This window comes from Solea senegalensis, linkage group LG14, assembly GCF_019176455.1.
Source record: "Solea senegalensis isolate Sse05_10M linkage group LG14, IFAPA_SoseM_1, whole genome shotgun sequence".
Lineage (NCBI taxonomy): Eukaryota > Metazoa > Chordata > Actinopteri > Pleuronectiformes > Soleidae > Solea > Solea senegalensis.
In genome coordinates, this window is record NC_058034.1 from 11,329,344 (window position 1) to 11,343,736 (window position 14,393).

Here is a 14,393-nt window from a genome sequence, read left to right on the forward strand (position 1 = left end):
TCACATAAAACAAAGTTAAAGAGCAGAGGTGATCGCAGTGGCTCATTGCAGTCGGCTGTGGAATGTGTTGAGCTCTTTAAATCATGGTATTTAACTCAGGTTGAACTGGACTTTGGTTTGTTTGTTTGCTTTTATTTGTTTTTTTTGTTTTTTTTTTACTATGCTCTGTATCGTTTTTAAATGTATTATGTCTTTTGCTTTCTATTTTATTGTTGTCATTCTGTACAGCACTTTGGTCAGCCTCGGTTGTTTTTAAATGTTCTCTATGAATACATATCGACAAATGATCATCTCCCAGCACACACTCAGAAAGAGAAAATAGAGTTTTATCAAGTTCAGCTCATCAGGCCGAACAGGAAAGTGACCATTGCCAGCAAGTGTCACTATTTGTTTTCGTGAAGTTATATTTTTATTAGATTATTTCAATTAGATATTTATATCAAATTGTTCTGCCATATTAATTATTGTATTTATTTATTTATTTTTTACTAATATTTTACAGCTTGCTCAGGATGAGGCTAGTCCTGTCCGGGGGTTTGGTGTGGTGGAGTATGAGAGCGCAGAGCAAGCAGAGGCTGTTCTGACAGAGATGGACCGAACCCTGGTGGGAGGACAGGAGGTGCGTCTGTCGCTCTGTACTCCCGGCACCTCAGGGAGAAGCACACTGGCTGCTCTCATTGCTGCCCAGGGCATGGTGAGTACTTTGCACAAGAGCACGACAGCCCATAATCCATCCAGCTATCTATCTTCTACCGCTTTATCCTCCACATGAGGGGTCACGGGGGGTGCTGTGCCAATCTCAGCTGACAGAGGGCGATAGGTGGGGAACGTGCTGGACAGACATAGACACATAGAGACATTCACTCTCACATTCACATCTACAGTCAATTTAGAGTGTCCAATTTACCTAATACAGCTCATAATATAACATACAAATACTGTATGTACACACCTGTGAAGGAATACCCAGGTTTTTTAATTCAGAGTTCAATCATTTAAAATATCTATTCAATCATCAAATGACTATAATACACTCACCACTTAAATAGGTGCACCTGTTGGACTGCTTGTTAACACAAATATCTGCAGTACTCACTGCATTTAAGCACGTAGACATGGTCGAGTTGACCTGCTGAAGTTACAGCTGAGCATCAGAACCAGGAAGAAAAAAGTGATATAAGTGACTTTGAACATAACACGGTTGGATTGTCTGGTCTCAGTATTTCAGAAAGTGCTGATTTACTGGTATTTTCGCACACAACTACAGCATATTTTGGGCTTAACAGAGAAAGGTAATGAGTGGTGGTTTTCTGGTGGAAATCAAAGGTCAGAGGAGAATGTCCAGACTGGTTTGAAAGTGATACAAATGCAACATGAACTCAAACAATGTTTGCAGAAGATCATGTTTAACCTTTAAGCAGATGGACTCCAGCAGCAGCAGCAGACCACACTGGGTGCCACTTATCAGGTGACCGTATTCTGGTTGTCAAAAAAAATCATATTCTGTTAGAAATCTGTAATAAAATGAATATCAGATTAGATAGTCATTAGGAACGGTGTTAGTATCATCAGTGCTGTCCTCTGTTACATGAACAGACCGTGTTATTTCACAGGATAACTGTGATTACACAAATGTTTATGTCTCAAAGTGTTATGTCCCAGATTGAAGCTGATTAAGAAGTTGACCAGCAAGAAGACAAAATGTGGCAGTCTTACTCAGCAACTTTTATTTTATAATCAGCAATGAAAGTCAGCAGAATCACAGAATATGAACACGTGCAGTTTCATGATGCTGTACTGTTTTGTGCGGTCAAACAATTTGTCCTTGTGGTCGCAAAAATTCAAGTAGTTTCTTGTGTACCAGTATCAGGTTTGAAATTCTGGTATCATAGCAACCCTAGATTAAAATGTTGAGTGTACTGTATATTGCCGGTGAGTATAAAAGTCCACTCAAATGTACTAAAGTACAAGGGTATTGTGTATAAAAGTGTGAGGGAACACACAAAAGGAGATGTTGGTGGCTCTTTTGGTGACATTTGAAATAAGTGGATACAGCTGCACTTGAAGGAATACTTCACTGATTTTCATTTAGCTTTGTATTACTAGACTAGAGGTAGTATTTTTGAAAAATTGTGCTTCCCAACCTCAGTTTCCCCTGAGTTGAGAAATATCTTCATTCTTTTCTTTGTTACGTGCCCACCAGTGACACTTGGTGCTGTTAGCGTAACTGTTAGCAAAGATGGCGGACACTGTTTACATTCTGGGAATGAGGTCCCGCCCCCCTATGAGTGGGTCTAAAAACTGTGGAATTATCATTGCAGTTTCAAGCCTTGCACCAAGTGTCACTGGTGGGCACGTAATAAAAAAAGAATTTCTCGACTCTGAGGTTGGGAAGCACAATTTCTCAAAAATACTACCCCTATTCTAGTAACACAAAGCTAAATGTTAATCGGTGAAGTGTTCCTTTAAGTGTTTGTCACTCAAATATTAACAGGTTGGATTAATTGAATGAATACATAAATAAATAAATGAAACCCAAAGCATTTTACTGAAATCTGGAAAGTGTGCACACACTATACTACCAAAACATCATAGAATACAAACACACACAAATACAAGCTGACATGCTTGCGGCTACAGCTTCACCTAATTGTGAAGCCAGCGCCGACTGGTTATCGCACATCCAGTGTTGAGATATACAGAGGTTTGACGTGGCGCACATGCATAAACACCCTCTGGCTGAAAGAGTCTTTGTAGCCGTGGTATCCCTCCTACACGGTGCTGTGGAAGCAGAGAGGGACTGACATGATAATTATAGTTCTGTAGACTGATTGGGCTCCTCCACTGTCTCCTGCTTCCTGAAATAAACCGAAAAACTTGCAGCCTGTGACACAGTATGACTCCGATACATACCGACGTTCAGATACACAGCAAACCAGACTCACACTTACTTACTGGATGTAAAGTTGGAGCTACAGTCGGTGGTCGAAAAGGAAACTGTCGCCGACGAATGAGACGTAACACGTGTGTGTGTTTATGCGCGGAAGTGACACAGAAGAGTGATGTGGTGAAGCTTTATATCAATTTTTCTAGTTCAAAACTACTACTTATATCAAAATCTTCAGTATCTACTGATAGCAGTGGTGGTTGCTGGTCTTTGAAACATGGTAAGCTCATTTCAGGCCCAGTTATTTATACATAAATTCTTACATAAATTCTGCATTGACTCCCAGAAAAGCTAAGCTTCTGTGGAAGTGACGGTTTTGCCCCATTTGTCCAATCACCGCAGTGATAAAAAATCTGTTCTGTGCCATCCCATAGAGCCATGGTTCCCAACCTTTAGGGGGGCACCAGAGATCACATGGGGGGCACAGAGCTTTGACTGCTCTGAGTTTGTGAGGTTAATATAATTATATTTGTGCATCAGACACACACTATTTGTCCTGATCACGTTCTTGTTGTGTGAGAAACGTAAAAGTACCAAAGACTCACCGGGATCAAAAAAAGAAAACAAGGCAATACCTTGGTTTTGATTTAACAAAGGACAGCACAGGACAGTTTTTATCTATATACACTGTGAGAATAGGAACAAAAATCTAAACTTTTTACTTTATACTTTTTTGTGTGCACGCCCTGGACAGGGGTTCGGGTCGGGGGGCCCTGGTTTGTCCTGGACACAAGCAAGGGGGGCTTCAAGGAAAAAAGGTTGGGGACCACTGCCATAGAGAAGAGTTGAACCTGAGCTTCAAGTGGTGACGAACGGCTGATTCTGAATGAACAAGCGACACGTTCTACTCGCGTTCAGTTTTATCTGTCTAGTGGTTCCAGTGTGTAAAGCTCATACATGTCAGTATCGTTATATGACCTTCCATCAAGTCCAGTTGTGATGTTTTGAATATTTATCCTTGAACAGCCTATGAACACAACATATAACAATGAAAATCATGTGAAAATCTTCAGTTCTATTTTTCACATGCGATGCAGGTTCATGGTTTGTTATGAGTTTGGCCTGTAGGCCGTGGAAAGTCAAGTCAAGTAATAGGTAAGAGTACAGGGCCACATTAAGTCAGATGATGTCATTTTAATGGACCGTTGCCACACAAAAATAATCCTTGTATGCACTTACCTGTACATCATGTTACCTTATTTCTGTCAGTCTTGAATTTCAAACTGCTGCGCCATCGTTTTTTGCTGAAGTGTAACAGACAGCATTTTTTTTTCTTTTTCTGAGTGCAGGAATTGTCATGTGTGCGTTTGAAGAGTTTCAGCCTCGACATGGTTTAAAAGTCACAGGTTAAAAAACGCACCGCAGTAAGTGTCACCACCTGGATTAGCAATAAAGATGGTGGAAATTAATTTGTTTGTTTAGAAGACGCGAGCTGAGGACGCTGAGGCAGATGTGAGGAGAAGGAAACGGCTTGATTGAGAGAGAGAGAGAGAGTGCTGGAAAGAGATGGACTGCATCTGAGGACGAGGGGGGACAGGGAGGTTTCATTAGTGCCCCTGAGGCTCCAACAATTTTATTGTTGTGAATGTGAGCTGTGTGGAAGGGAGAAAAAAAAAACATGAGACCTTCAGAAAGCGATGAAGACCTTACTCCACGCCTACAGCTCTCTGAAGCAGTTCTCTTCATTTCTGCAGTTAGTAATTGTGAGTGTAAGCATTAGGGACCAGATGGCCTCCCCCTGCCTCCTCCTTTCTTCTCCATCCATCCCTCTCCTTATGGGTTTCTTCTCGCCTTCCCTTCCTCACAGCTTCCTTACCTCCTTGGCATGTGTGTGTGTGTGTGTGTGTGTGTTTGTGATTGTGTGGGTGTATTTTGTGCCAGTAGCCAAACAGACTGATGCATGGTGACATTTTCTCCAGCCGAAGTAAAAGAAACGGTGGTAAAGCTCTCCTTCTCTCTCTCTCTCTCTCTTCCCCTGAAAGACGCTGTCAGCCATGACTGGCCTTGTTGAACATGCACACACACACACACACACACACACACACACAAAGTGACACACCAACTTATATACTGTCTGTGTGCACTGCAGCACACTCATCCTCTCTCCTCTTCCTCTCCTGCTGACAGACAGGAGTCAAACCCACTTCATCCTCATCAGTAATGCTTTCTCTTTTGGATGTGACAAGGAGGAAACAAGGTTGACATGAGCTGAAGTCATGCTGTAGCTCAGGGGCAGACGAGTGGGAAATATCACCATCCAGCTAATGTTGTTTTAAATAGCTTTGTCTCTGGGCCAGACAAAAAAAAACAAACCTAACCGCTGCTGCTGCTGTCAGTGCTCAGGAGGGTCAAACAGACGCAGACTAATTCAATAGGATTTTCTTTGAGTCTGTTGAATTACATTTTCGCAGCTTATAGCGACTGATTGAATTCAAACTGGGAAATGTTCCTTAAGACGGTCGTCCGATTAAACACAAGTCAGCGGAGATGTAGTTTTACTTGAGGCGAATTAAATGTTTCCCGTTTAAAAAGGGAGTAAAACATTAAGTCGGCTAATAAATGTGGACTGAGCAGAATTAAATGGAAGATGTAGCTACAAGAACATTGTGTGATTTATAAATGCATCGCAATCTGAGCTTGAGAAAAAGGCAAGTTTTTTTTTGTAGATTTTGTTATGTTCTATTCAAATTAAACAAAAATGTAATGCATACATGTCGTAAACACTTCTTTTTATCTCCTGCATTAATTATAGTTAAAGGTCTAGTGTGTAGAGTCTGTGGTGGGGGCTTTTCTATTATTATCTTAAAAATTAAGGTGAGTTTTCCATGAAGTCTGCTGTGATGTTATACAAGGACTGAGTCTGCAACTTAGTGCATACTAGTTAGTTAGTTAGTGAGTTACTTAGTTAGTCAGTCAGTCAGTTTATTAGTGGTCACACTGAATAAGGGAAGAGGAATGTAAAGAACGTTTTTCTTAAATTTCCGTGTGATGGTGAAGATAAATGAAGTAATAAAAAACATGATTTTAAATACTAAATTGTTAACATTTTTAGTTGGTGCTCAAAAATACACACTTGTCCTTTAACCCTTTAACACATAAGCGTCAAAATGTCTGTCTGACCTTTTTTTTTTTTGCATATTTTAACCATAAAAGAGTCAGAAAATGTCCTGTGAGTAAGTTTTACCAATTTTTCCAGAATAATAAGAATAATAAGTTACTGCATGTTAAAATAGTGTATTAACAATTTAAAATGAAAGAAAAACAAAGAGAAAAAAAACACACAACCATTGCGAAATTACGGTGATGCAAAGTGTCACGCGGCGTCTGCGATACGCTCGGTGTTAAAGGGTTAATGTTTGGTGCAGTAATACTCCAACGTTCAATAATTATCCCACAATTGCAATAGCTATCAGAAAGGTGGATATTTTATCTCATGGCCAAGTGGAAAGGGAACTTGTCTTGTAACCAGAATGTTGCTGGTTCAAGTCCTCACCAGGTCAAAAAGCCCGGGGTCACCTGAGCAAGGTACCAAACCCCCACTGCTCCTAATTCTAGGAAGGTCTAGTCAAGGATGGGTTAAATGCAGAGAAGGAATTTCCCTACGGGGATTAATAAAAGTACAAAAAATAAATGGACATCAGTGGAGCAGAGACTTTTGTGTGTAAAGAGTTTCCTGTCTGTGTGAGTGCTGGACAGGGTTAGAGTTTAATTAACCTCATTATCTGTGTCTTTACTCTCAGACGTCCATTTTAAGTGAAAACATCGCAATGACAGTCCTGAGTAAAGTGAATTAGTTAACATATGATAAATGCACATACTGTGTGGGAGCCAATCACACATGACATTATCAAAGCTTAAATTGCTGCTTCTTTTGAAGTGGCTTGACTTTTTAGAGCCGCTCTTTATTTCTTCCTCACAGAGTCGGCGTCTGGAAAGGAAATCTGTGACACACAGGTTCATCTTGACTTTTTAAAGTTTTGGTTTTCACATAAACATTCACTTTAAATTGAACTAATTTCATGTTCATGATCTAGTCTCCAACACGATCACGTTAAAAGATTAGTTCTTGATTTCTAGCCTAAATGGGGCGTACTGGAGGTGATGATTGGCAGAGTTGCTTTGCTGAATCATCACAAAATGAGCGAGAAGAGCACGTTGGGCGTAAAGCGTCAATTCCACTTTATAATACCACAAATTATTGAGGTCTGGAGTTGATGTCATTCTCAGCCAGGAGCACAAATACACAAGGTTGACAGCAATTATCCAATTATGAATCAATTATTAAATTAACCTTCAATTATTTTCATAATTGATGAATCAGTGCCTTTTTCCAATAATTAAAAAAAGTTTTCTGATTTTTCAACGTCTTAAATGTGAATTTTTCTGGTTTCTTTGCTCCATATGACAAAAAAAAATATCAGTAAAACATTTGAGAACATCATTATTTCTGACATTTTCTGGACCAAAACATTTACTTGATTTACCAGGGGTAAAAAAACTCTAACAGATGAATTGATTATTAACCGATTACAGCTTCTTAAATGTGAATTAAAACATTGAATCATTTTGGTTTGAGGACAAAACAAGACATTTGAAAACATCAATTGCAGACAACATTTTCTGACATTTTATGGACCAAAAAAAGTACTCCATTTACCAGGAAAGAAACCACTCAAATTGATTAATCAATTATTAACCAATTACTGCATCTTATATGTGAATTTTTTCTGGTTTCTTTGATCCATATAAACAGAGAAATTATTAAAATTGAGTCATTTTAGTTTGAGAACATCATCAATTGCAGGTTTGGTAAACATTAATCAACATTTTTCAACATTTTCTGATATTCTGAGAATGGACAGATTAATCAATGATGAAAATAATTATTAGTTTGCAGCCCTACACACACACACACACACACACACACACACACACATACACATACATACCATCAGGGCAAACAAAGCCAAATGGGGACCAGACAATGCACACTATCATTCCAGATCTTGGAAGTGTCAAAATAAATAAATCCAAGATCCTTAGAAGTGTACTGAGAAAAGAAAAAACAACCTTGCATAAATGAGCGATTTCTTACAAACATGATGCTGAATTTTAACATGTTCACACTCTACAGTTACACGTAGATTTCAAAAATAGTTTTCCTGACTGTGACATTTCCACTCACTTAACTGATGGAAATAAAATGCTTCAGACTGAATTAATCATTCAATTTTAGTTTAAGGAGGAGAAGAAAATTGCAAGTATCATAGAATCGCAATACTATGGAATTGTGACGTTGTGATGTTGTGGAAGGCAAAGATTTCCTTCCTCTCCACTCCTCTTCTGTATCGTTTTTTATATTTTTCTTTGCTTGTCAGCATCAGAATCATCACACACTTTATTAATCTTCTACATTTGCTGCTTCAGAATTAAAATAACACTAAAAAAGAATAATTTTAAGGGAACACAAGATTAGCAGCAGAATGCATATACTGTATGTTAAAAGGAAAGTGTGCACTTATGAAGAGATATGACCTTTTAAGTTTCATGACAATAAATAGAACTGAAGGAGTGCGTGTGAATGTAAACCGTTTGAAATGTAATTATGCTATGATTATTATTTACCTTAGCAGCAGAGACGTATTGCACATGGATTATCTTTTTTCTTCAGTTTACCAGAGCAGCTCCACACTCGGCTGAAAGTGCAGACACACTGTGATGATGTAAGCTAGTGTAATGATTACCACAGCCATCAGGGGATCCTAATGACAACATGTAACACACACACACACACACACACACACACACACACAGACACACACACACTTCCTCCTCTTATGTGTCTGTGTCTGTGTTGTTTCCTCCTCAGATTCTCAGTAATAGGAAAGGTCTGCTGCCAGAGCCAAACTTGGCCCAGTTGCTGACCAGTATGACCAACCCGGCCGCCCTGCAGATCCTCATGAGACCGTACCACACTGGGAAAAGAGGAGGTACGACGTGACTGTGAATGACGGTGTGAATGACGGTGTGAATGACGGTGTGAAGCGCTGTCACCTGGAGCACAGATGTTTGTGTCATTTGAGTTCTAAAAACTGAACTCCAAAAATCACTGGTTCCTAATTGAAAATCACAATGTGAACCCATGGAACTGCACTTTATCATTATTATTATTATTTTCTTACTGGAATTATTTTGATTCATTTATTGTTATTACCTTATAATAATAGCTGTTTTAGTTTTGATTTGTTTGGTTTAGAATTAGTGATGGCCTTGCAGTCGACCACTACCAGCCATTTCCTCCTCCACAAAAGAGATGATTTTCTCCAAATCTGTGTGATTCTTTCTTCTAAACACACTCAGTTACTTTCACAATCTTTTCAAAGTCCTGATGCTAAAGATAATGCGGTGCTGATGTGACAAAAAGATTAAGTATTTCTTTATTTGTGAAACCCCAAACCAAAATAGAATGCTCCACGTTCCTCATTTGACGCAGTCACTGTATTACGACTTTATTCAGTTTTTTGTATTACTCATATTTCTATTTTTTTTTTTTTTTTTCCGGAGCAATGATTGTGTGTCACTACACTTTTCTTCCACAGTGAGCTCAGCATATAATGTGTAAATTTAGAAATTTAAAAGACAGATTTAATATTTTCAGTACCTTCATTTAGGAAATGATGTAGAATATTTCCCAGGAAATGGAAATAGAAATTATGAGACTCTGTGTTGAACAGTGACTTGAGAGTTCGGTGAGGAGCAGAGTAATAAACATACGGACGAGACAGAAAGTCCATGATGATTAATTTGAATAATCTATCTACATTTTGAGGTTTGCCAAGGTCCTGATCAGAGACTGTACTCTGCCTCCATCTATTGTAATCACCTCAAACGACGGCTTCATTATGTGATGAATGGCTAATCAGGTATTAAAATGGAAAAAAGAACAGGAAGAAGAGAGGATGGTGGAAGCAGACAAGCTCTCTCTCTCGGCACGCGCACTCTGCACAATTAAAATCCAAAATTAGGACCTTGATTAAATGTTAAACTTTCTCCAGCTATTCTGGAGGAAACTACCATTAGCATTGACGCTTACATTTATTATGAGGAGGCCTTGTGCGGCACACACACACACACACACACACACACAGTGAGAAGAGTGGCACTCGCCTGAAGGTGAGAAATGATTCTGGCATCACTCGTGAACATGGAACGTTCCTGATATTTGCTCATCCAAACTGCACTTGGATGTTTTTTTAAATCCTTAAAAAACCTTTTTAATGAATGTCTTTTATTTTCATTATTCTGCTTAAAACCAGTCTGAAGCACTTTAATTCATAACATCTTATTTATCTGTGTGCGCACTCTATACTTTCTTACGTGTTTTATGTTTTTGAAATGTTCTTAAGTATGAAAGATGCTGTATACAAAAGTATTAATTAGAGCTGCAACTAATGATGATATCCGTAATCGATCAGTCTGTCCATTATATTCTCGGTGAATCGAGTATTCGTTTGGTCCATAAAATGTCAGAAAACAATTAAAAAAATGTTGATCGGTGTTTGTCAAACCTGGAAGAGATGATGTTCTCGAATGTCTTGTTTTTTGTCCACCCTCCAAAATGATTCAGTTGTAATAATTTCTTTGTTATCTGGAGCAAAACGAAGAATATATTCACATTTAAGAAGCTAAAACCTGAAATCCTGAAGAAACGCTTCAAACTGATTATCAAAATAGTTGATGATTCATTTTGTAATCGAGATATCGTTTCAGCTCTAGCATTAATATTATGAAGTTCTGCTCTCCAAGCTCACAGACAGAGTGGACACTTTTCAATCTTTATGCAGAAACGCACACATTTCTGTTCATCTCCTCACACTCTTGAGGACACCAATCTATGGAGCCCCGGGTGTCATGTGACTCAGTTTGTTTCCTCCGCCATGGTGGCAGGAAAGGCTGCTAATGATGTTATGAGGGAGTTGGGAGTGGGCTGTGTGTCACCTTCTTTAATTGTGTCGTAAAGGACTGATGGATGTGTTGTGTGACTCCACTATAATAATTCCACCTGTATGCCCGTTGAGATGTTGATTGATTGATGCATTAAGGGCAAGAAATGTAAGAAAAAAAAAAAAAGACAAACACAAACAGAGGCACTGACTGATGATGTTGTTTGTTCCTGTTTAGGGAAGTATGGGCGTCACAGCAGCCTGCCTTTCCTGCGACCTCCTCTCACCACAGCGCTGCTCACACTGGGAAAAGCTCACCAGGTCGCCAAACCCCATAATCATGATTTTTTCAGTGTGTGTGTGTGTGTGTGTGTCGATGAGTTTGTTTGACAGTTGTTCCTGTTTTCCTGACAGAGTGCCATGCTCGGAAACGGACTAGTCCTTCAGAACCTGTTACACATGCAGCTCGCACAGCAGCAGCTTCTTCACATCAAAGACAAACGCATCACTAGTGTAAGACAACTTTGTCGTACATTTCTGTGTGCTCTTACATTTTAATCTTCAGCACTTAAATGAATCCAAACAACCCTGAAATTCTGCCACCTTATTGCTTCTTTTTGTGCTCAAAGTAAACATCAAGACGTGTTGGAATTTCCGTCCACATTTTGATTTACATATTTCCTTTTGAGTTGTGTCTCTATAATGATTTCTCTCCTCACTCAAGTGAACCCGAGACTCTGTGAGACTCATGTTTGACGTATTTTGAAGGGGCTTTAGATTCTGTCTCTTCCTTTAACTCCTTTACTGGAAAGAACTAGGAAATTGTACAGCTGGTAATGCGCAACAAGAGTTCGAGGGACCACAAGGGACCAACCTGACCCAACTAACATGTTTTGATGGTGGGAGGAAACCGTAGAGCCTGAAGGAAACCCTACGCAGACATGGGGAGAACACGCAAACTCCACACAGAAATCGATCCCAACACCACCTTGCTGTGAGGCAACAGTGTTATCCACTGGTTCACCATGCCACCCTAAGTCTAAAAGAAGCTCAGCTTCCTCTAAAGTGTTGTATTTACATTTCAATACTAAACGTGCGCTACAACATGAGTAGAACGCGTCACTAGTTCGCTCAGAATCAGCTGTTTATCACGGACGACAGATCGTCTTACGATTGCCTATAGTTGGTAATTTTTGCAGACGTCCGAAAACGTGTTACCATGCGTTACCGCAAGATCTTAGAAACACGTGGATTTCACCTTTCTTTCTTTCTTTCTTTCTTTCTTTCTTTCTTTCTTTCTTTCTTTTTCACCCTTAGGTCTCCAGTCTGCTCGGGGATCCATCCAGGCTGCTGATGCAGAAAGCGTTGTCTCTGCGGCCTCCAGGCCTCGTGTCACTGGGGAAAGGCCTCCTGGGAGATTCCCCTACAGGTAAGCAAGAGCGAGAGAGAGTTTCAGTAAAAAAAAAAAAAAAAACAATTACTGCAAAACAGAGGAAGCTGTAGTGAAGAAGTGACCTGTGATGAGCTGCATTCATCATATTTTCTTCATCCCGTCATTTACCGTTGAGTGATGTTCAAGTCGAGACACATTTATTTAAAGAGTGCGTTAAAAACTTCAGGAGTTGAAAGTGTTTTACAAAAGCAGATGGTTAGTCAAGCGAAAATAAGGAAATGTACAGTTGCTAAATTTAAAGGTGCTTCATATAAGAAATGTCAAAGATTAAGGAAACATGTTAATTGAAATAAAATTGACCTTTTCATGTCCAAATTTTTGTCAAATTTTGGACGACATACTAAACTATGACTTTTTTGTCACATTTTGGACGACATACTAAAGTATGACCTTTTTGTCACATTTTAGACGACATACTAAAGTATGACCTTTTTGTCACATTTTGGACGACATACTAAACTATGACATTTTGGTGACTTTTTGAACGACATACTAAACTATGACATTTTTGTCACATTTTGTATGACATACTAAACTATGACATTTTGATGTTATTTTGGACGAAATACTGAACAAGGCAATCAGAAATGGCAGACAACCCTTTCATGCAGCAAGCCCCTATGGGCCCATATGTGTAATAGACTTTGGCAACTTACCTAAACATGTTGCTGGTTTGTGTGTATATCACAAACTCAACAAGCCTTTGTCGGCCTCTCTTGCTCATATTGGCAAGTGCCGAAGCACAGACAGACAGACAGACACACAGAGCCACCAAAAACAGTTAAGCAAGCAGCATTGTGCAGGCCCTTGCAGCTTCCATGCTCCCAGCAGGTGGAGCAATGCCCTTGACTTACCTTTAATCTGCTAATTTTATTCTGGCAGGGTCTCTTCTCTCATGTATGATGTTTCAAGCAGATCATACGTGACTTAAACCGACACAAAACCCAAATACGCCAGCAAACATGAAGTCAGCCATTTTGAATTTAGCCACCATTTTGCCTCGATATTTGCGGTTGTTGCCGTTTTCGCACTATGAGGAGAAGAGCAAAAGAGTTTTTGCAACATGAGTAATTAGATGTTACCCAAAATTATTTTGATTTTAAGGAAGCAATCATACTCTTACTCAGCAAGGTTAAGTACTTTTTGTTTACATGAAACATGGCACTTAAATCTAATTAGTCACCTTATAAACTCTTTACTTTCTTTATGTAAGAGGACGATCATGTGACATAATGTGTCTGCGTGTCTGAGCTTTTGACATAACAGTTGCTGTGTCCCTGTTGGACATCATCACTGATATTTAACAGTGTTGTAATATAACAAAGTACAAATACTTCATTACTGTACTAGAGACCAACATTCACATATCTGTACTTTACTTTGTTATTTATATTTCTAGCAACTTTCACTTTTACGCCACTACATTTCCTTTAACTTATCTTTGTTACTTGTTTCTACCAAATAAAATCAGAAGAAAAAGAGTTGGTAACGGTCTGTATTTATATAGAGCTTTTCTAGTCTTAATGAGCTGCTTTACACTATATTGTTGCCATTTACACGCTTCAACATGGGGTCTTGCTCAGGGACACATATAGACTAGCAGGGGCAGTAAATTAACGCACAACCTTTCAGTTGAAAGACAACTCACCCTACCACTGAGCCACCATGGCTCAATCCCAACACCTCACTTTTTTAATACTAATACTTCTAAAAAATTAAGTACATTACACAGCTTGGGGTGAAATAGTTCTCAGTGTCAGTGGTCAGTTGTATGTTGTGTGTGTGTGTTGAATGTCAGGCCTTTTGTCGTTATAAGACTGATGCAGGACAGTGTGGATATTTAGTTTTTGTGTTCATTTATAGCAGAACAAAATATTTTGCCTTTTTTATGGGGTGACTTTTCTAGAAACAAATAAATACATTTAGCTTGAAATACAGTATGAGTTACTACTATTAACACACTCATGGTCAGTGGTGAGGCTGGACTTTGCAATAGTGAAAGATGAATCCACGTGGCGTGTTTGTTGTGCGTCGATCACAAAGCTTAGCA

General features: G+C 39.1%; 1 protein-coding gene across 1 annotated transcript in view; it reads left to right on the forward strand.

Moving 5' to 3' along the window:
* The window catches only part of raver2 (ribonucleoprotein, PTB-binding 2), a 59,849-nt gene extending 47,456 nt beyond the window's left edge, over positions 1-12,393 (forward strand). The window contains exons 5-9 of the mRNA XM_044044480.1: positions 503-694; positions 8,817-8,937; positions 11,129-11,211; positions 11,305-11,403; positions 12,208-12,393. Of these exons, the coding sequence (XP_043900415.1) occupies positions 503-694; positions 8,817-8,937; positions 11,129-11,211; positions 11,305-11,403; positions 12,208-12,393 (681 nt within the window). The remainder of the gene's footprint in view (positions 1-502; positions 695-8,816; positions 8,938-11,128; positions 11,212-11,304; positions 11,404-12,207) is intronic.
* The last annotated feature ends 2,000 nt before the right edge of the window (positions 12,394-14,393 follow it).